At 37.9% G+C, this 6513-nt stretch overlaps 1 protein-coding gene across 1 annotated transcript in view; it reads right to left on the minus strand.

The window, feature by feature from the left end:
- Positions 1 to 6242, minus strand: part of wwox (WW domain containing oxidoreductase) — a 160111-nt gene extending 153869 nt beyond the window's left edge. The window contains exons 1-4 of the mRNA XM_033634625.2: positions 5997 to 6242; positions 4538 to 4602; positions 2440 to 2497; positions 2152 to 2321 (exon numbers count right to left, since the gene is read on the minus strand). Of these exons, the coding sequence (XP_033490516.2) occupies positions 2152 to 2321; positions 2440 to 2497; positions 4538 to 4602; positions 5997 to 6103 (400 nt within the window). The 5' untranslated portion in view covers positions 6104 to 6242. The remainder of the gene's footprint in view (positions 1 to 2151; positions 2322 to 2439; positions 2498 to 4537; positions 4603 to 5996) is intronic.
- Between the last annotated feature and the right edge of the window lie 271 nt (positions 6243 to 6513).

The raw sequence follows: 6513 nt of genomic DNA on the forward strand, positions 1-6513 counted from the left end.
ATTATATAGTTTTTAAACTAAGGCATAAACCGGCCCATGTGAAGCACTTAATATGATAACATTTTAATGCCCCAGCAGCAGCGACACCATGGACCTCCTGTGCCCTCTTGTGGTGAAAAACTAGTTGCAATTTTTTTTTTTTTTCCTTTCTCCCTGTATAATTATTTTTCACCAGCTCTAATCAAAAGGCCACATTATTTTTTGTTTTATTTCAGAGTCCACAGTATTACAGCAATCTCTCAGAGCATCTCAGAGAGTCTTGTGCTGTGGCCAGTGTGCTTTCAGCTTTTTTCTTCTTCTCAAACATCCTCTAAGATAATGATGGAGCAATTTAAATGACTTGTAATTCCTTTTTGGAACTTAGAATTAAAACAGCCCTCCTTAACGTTTGATGATTTGAACTCATAGATTATCTTTGACTTAAGATTTTCCGACCATCTTTGCCAGTGATATTTTTGTACTTTGCCACTACTACACTTTTGTTTTGGTTACTAGTAACCCCTCTTATTGCCTTTTGTTTTACATGTTGGTTTGAGTAATTTTCTTGATATGTATCCTGGGTTCAAACAGTAATTGAATGTTTATCGGTATAAATGTTCCATGATTGTGACTTATTGGTCTAATTTCTCTACACAGCATTAAAAAACAGTCTTAAAAGAAAACACAGTCATCTGAGTTCAGTTCAGTTAAGATGGTACTCAGAAACCAAACACTGTTTGCTGATCAGTGTTATCAAGGCCAGGTTGCCACTGGCGTCCGTTTTGAGAAACTGGCAACCAGTTCTTAGCCTTTGGTTGTCATCAGTGGCTACCATTCTGACATATAAAAATATGGAAAGAAAAACATGCACCCCAGAGATTTATACTTTTGTAATATTTGTTTCATTATGATGGTGATATTTAAATACTGCTGTTACAGTCAGAACTGGAACCAGACATAGTTGCATGCATGTTTACTTGTGGATCTACTGATATTTTGTATTCCAGGAACTGAATGGACACATCATCTGATGACATAAAATTTAAAACTCTGCAAATTATCAGACAAAACACAAACTACAAAGAATTTTGTTTGATTACTCAAATAAAACTTTAAACGTTCCTGTATGTCACATTTACATTATTAAGCTGACATTTAACTGTACTGTATCTGAATTACTTAAAATATAAGGTGAGTGGCAAAAAAAGAGCAAATAAACCATATTTTCAGTTTCATGACTAAAAGCTGATGCCTGGCAGCCACTTTAAAAGTTAAGGATGAGCCCTGGCTATATGAATGTAGTCAGTCTTGTGTGTTGTTTAAAAAATAATAAGAAACATACTGTATATTTGTGTTCGTATACTGTATGTGAATATTAATAATATTAACTGTGCAACAACTTTAAATCACACACCATACAAGAATTACTCAAGGACTAACATTTAGATTAGTATTATTTCTATATGATTAATACTTGAATATGTGTATAGATAAAGAGACAGATAAAATGAAAAGCATCAAGGTCAGGAAGGCATTTAAGTTCACAAGCTCAGTGAAGGTCCCCAGGCTGCTGTAAATCTATGAACTACAGCGCTGCTCTGCAGCATCTCTTAATACACACACAGCAATTACACTGCTGTGACTTTCCTTGGGACAAAGAATTTGAATATAAAGACAATTAACGATTTTATGTTTATTTGATTTCCCTCATGCTGTCATTATCTATCCCGAACAAAGCAGCAAGTCTGAACAAATGGCCGCCACTTGTGCTAATTTAAACTAAAGGAAAGAGGAAATACATTTGTTTCCAGACCATTATATAGTGAGCCATGCATTTGCTGGGTACAAATGGACACCATTCATTACAGTTAACAATGACATCCAATTCAGCCCAGCTAATGAACTTCAATACAATCATGTTCGGTATTAAGGAGTGATTTGTTGAGTCTAAGTGTATCATTTTGGAGGCTAATGTTGATGAATGTCTGGTTGTGGAGAGATGGGGACTTGCAGGGAGCAGAAAGGCTCTCCTTAAGCACCCTTCTGACACAGTGTGATACCACATCACCACCTAGTGGCATCATCATGGAAACACACTTTACTACAAACTGATGATTTATAAACAAAACATTATTGAATTGGTAGAATAGATTACACTTGTATGATACTCACCAATGCCAGAGTTGCCTCCAGTAATGAGGACAACCTTGTCGGATAAATCTCGACCCTGCAGGATCTCCAGAGCAGCAGTGTTTCCATCGTACCGCTTTGGCTTCACTAATACATCCTCCACTGTAAATGCCTGCCGCGGGTCAAAGTATGTGTTCCGCTTGTTAATGTGACTGAAAAGAGGAAAACGGATGTTATAAGAGAGACTTCATCCCAGATTTCCAATCTATCATACCCTGTCAGACCAAAATAAACCCATTTGTTTCCTCTGTTGAGCATCAATCTACTTACTCAACATAAATGATCTGTCCTTTTTCATCTGTTTCTTGCTCCCAACCGTACGGTAAATCTGTGGGGAAAGGCATTAAGACATTATTTTTCTTTGACAGCCAGAATGTATAAGAACAGAATGAATATCTTTGTCACAGGTGATAGTTACATAATGAAAATATGTTATGTGTGACAGCATTTAACAAGGCAACTTTCAAATCAGATGGTTGTAAAGATAAGGTTAGAACACCCTCCGATACAAAGCCATTTTCAGCATGTTCCCATAAGGCTGCACAATATATCGAAATATACAAAACAGCAATATAGCCAGAGGCGTAGGAACTACAATTTTTGATAAAGGTAAAATGTATCACAACATGACATGATAAATGAAGCACTGTGGTCCTACAAATGTAAGGAAACATGCTTGTTTGGTACAGACCACAGAAAAAAACACATCATCATTATTTTTGCAGCCCAGTTTCCACACACCTGGAAAAGTTTGAGCACACTGGTCAAAATTTCTTTTACTGTAAATAGCTAAGTGAGTAAAAGATGAGAAGATCTCCAAAAGGCATGATGTTAAAGATGAAACATTTTCAACATTTTAAGCAAGATTAGAGTATTATTTTTGTTTGGCACAATTTTAGAGTGAAAAAACGGAAAGGACCACCATTCAAAAGTCTGGGCACCCCAAGTTATTTGAGCTCTCAGCCAACTTTTACCAGGGTCTCCGACCTTAATTAATTTGTTAGGGCTTTGACTTGTTCACAATCATCACTAGGAAAGGCCAGGTGATGCACATTTCAAAGCTTTATAAATATTCTGACTCCTGTAACCTTGTCCCATGAATCAGCAGCCATGGGCTCCTCTAAACAGTTGCCTAGCACTCTAAAAACTAAAATAACTGATGCCCACAAAGCAGGAGAAGACTATGAGAAGACAGCAAAGTAATTTCTGGTAGCTGTTTCCTCAGTTTGTAATGTAATTGAGAAATGGCAGTTAACAGGAACTGTGGAGGTCAAGTTGAGGTCAAGACGACCAAGAAAACTTTCATAGAGAGCTGCTTGTAGGATTGCTAGAAAGGCAAATTAAAACCCCCGTTTGATTACAAAAGACCTGCAGGATGATTTATCAGACTCTGGAGTGGTGGTGCACTGTTCTACTGTGCTGTGACACCTGTACAAATATGACCTTCATGGAAGAGTCATCAAAAAAAAGCCTTCCCTGTGTCCTCACCACAAAATTCAGCATCAGATGTTTGCAAAGGAGCACTGAAACAAGACTGATGCTTTTTGGAAACAAGTCCTGTGGAGAACTTTTTTGACGCAATGAGCAAAGTTATGTTTGGAGAAAAGGGGTGCAGAATTTCATACAAAGAACATCTGTCTATCTCTTCAACATGGGGGTGGATTGATCATGCTTTGGGCTTGTGTTACAGCCAGTGGCACAGGGAACATTTCGCGGATAGAGGGAAGAATGGATGCAATTAAAGTCCAGCAAATTCTGGAGGCAAACATCACACCACCTGTAAAAAAGCTAAAGATGGAGAGAGGATGACTTCTACAACAGAACAATGATCCTAAACACACCTCGAAATCCACAATGGACTACCTAAAGAGACACAAGCTGAAGGTTTTGCCATGGCCCTCACAGTCCCTCAACCTAAACATCATTAAAAATCTGTGGATTCACCTCAAAAGAGCAGTACATGCAAGAAGGCCAAGAATCTCACAGTACTAGAAGCCTAAAATCCTCCAAATGAGTACAGAAAGACTCTTGGCTGGTTACAAAAAGGCGTCAGAAGTTGTGATAGTTGCTAAAGGGGGTGCTACACAACACTGACCATGCAGGGTGCCCAAATTTTGCTTCAGGCCCTTTTCCTTTTTTATTGTTTTGAAAGTGTAAAAGATTAAATTAAAAAGTAATCTTGTTTAAAATGCTGATGAAATGTCTCATCTTTAACTTTTTGCTTTTTGGAAGTCAGGTCATCTTTTACTTGCCTAGCTATTCACAGTAAACCAAATTTTGACCAGGGGAGCACAAACTTTTGCATGCAACTGTATGTGTGGCCCTTAAGCAGATATAAATACTCTGAAAAAAAGTGAATAAAACAAACCTCCAGCACAACGTTTTTTCTTTCCTGTCTTGGGGTGTTCCCACTGTGTCTTCATCTCATCATGGCTGTTGGTACACAGAGACAAATTATTCATTTATTTATCTATATACTGGGCACAGCACACACTGATGTGATGTTAATTAATGTGGAATATTCAGCCAGAAGGCTCATTTTCATCTGTAGCCTCTTAGTTGGTTGATGTTGTACATTAAAAAAAGGAAAAAAGACACATTAAATAGCATAAAATTTACAGTATAAATGAAATATAACCTAAAAAACAAGCTGTTATAGAAAAGATGCTAAGAATCATAACAACAGCAGATGACACAAAATATACTGAACAAAACTTTACACACAACTCTTTTGTATCTGCTCCCATTTTTCACATGTTTCAGTTAAAGAAGACTTTTTTTATGCACTCAATAGCTACATTTCTCTCAAATTTTGGTCACAACTTTATTAAAATTTGTGTGAGTACTTCTTCTTTTCCAAGATAATCCATCCAGGAGTATCTTGGGATGATCACAACAAAAAGCCGCTCTAAAATGTGCAGTGTGATCACACAACTCGATGCCACAGATGTCACAAGTTTTGAGGGAGCATGCCATTGGCATGATGACTGCAGGAATCCCACCAGAGCTGTTGCCCGTTAATTCTATGTCAATTTCACTACAATTAACAATTTTGGCAAGTTTACATGAATTGGCAGTACATCCATCCGGCATCACAACCACAGAACACATGTAACCACACCATCCCAAGGCACACCTCTGGGATAATGATGCTGTTCAATAACCATCTTGATATGCTACACCTGTCAGGTGGATGGATAAACTTGGAAAAAGAGAGGAGTTCATTAACATGGATTCTTTACACATTTGTGACCCATATGTCTGAGAACTACATGCATGCATAAAAAGTCTTAGATCTTTAACTTAAACCTTGCAACTCAAGCATACCATGTTGGCATTTCTGTTTCTTCAATTACCTTTTTTTTTTTTTTTTTTTAACATATTCTAGGTTAAGAAACTTTTGCCTGTATCACCATGACAAACCTGTCCCATCACTGTTGAGGTTTCAGGATTTCATTTTCTTAGAGTAACTCTGTCATCAAGTTGCCTCTCACTTCACATCCTCTGAGCTACAGTACTACAGATACTGCATACTAATGCAACTACAGTATGACTCGCAATACCAGAGTCACAGTCTTATCAGCACATCTCATATTTAATATATTTCTAGCACCAATTCGCAGAAAACCTACCGAAACGTGAGCTATGCAGACTTTAAGCTATCAAATCAGACATCACAGCTTATCTAAATTGATGTAGCTAGCAAGCTGCGTTAGCCACAGAATGATAACACCGATATGACCCATTGATTGTGATCACAGCTAAATATAAACTCCTAAAAACAGGCATATTGGTGTTGACAGATAAGATTAGGGATTTCCACTCACTTTGCATAGTAGACCCAACCATCTTTGGTAGATCTCTCTTCCCATCCGGGAGGTAACTCGTCCTCACTGTCTGTATCGTCCATACCTGCGTATTTGAGAGCTGCCATCACTCACGCTTTTATTTGACGTAAACGACGGCGCTACCAACACAAAACCAGTGAAGAATATCTGCTCTGAAGGATGAATGCACCTGTCAGCGTACAGAATCACCAGCACAGCGTTTCCGACCGGCACTTCCGCAACAACACGGTGACGCTGACCGCACTGCCTTTTGGGAAATTGAGGCTGAAAGAACGTGCTGCGTTGGGCACAGGAAAATGCCCATTTTAGACCACTTAAACTTCCGCTATTTCAAAGATATAAACTTATTAATAACTATCAAAGTCAAAATATAATAAATGAATTATAATTAGCCTATTTTTATGCTAGAAATGTACAGAACAGAACAATACGCAGCCTGAACCAAGCGCTTAACCCCAAAATAATGACCACCATTAGCTACCCAAAGACAGTTGAA

This window comes from Epinephelus lanceolatus, chromosome 5 (genome assembly GCF_041903045.1).
Source record: "Epinephelus lanceolatus isolate andai-2023 chromosome 5, ASM4190304v1, whole genome shotgun sequence".
In the NCBI taxonomy this organism is placed as follows: Eukaryota; Metazoa; Chordata; class Actinopteri; order Perciformes; family Serranidae; genus Epinephelus; species Epinephelus lanceolatus.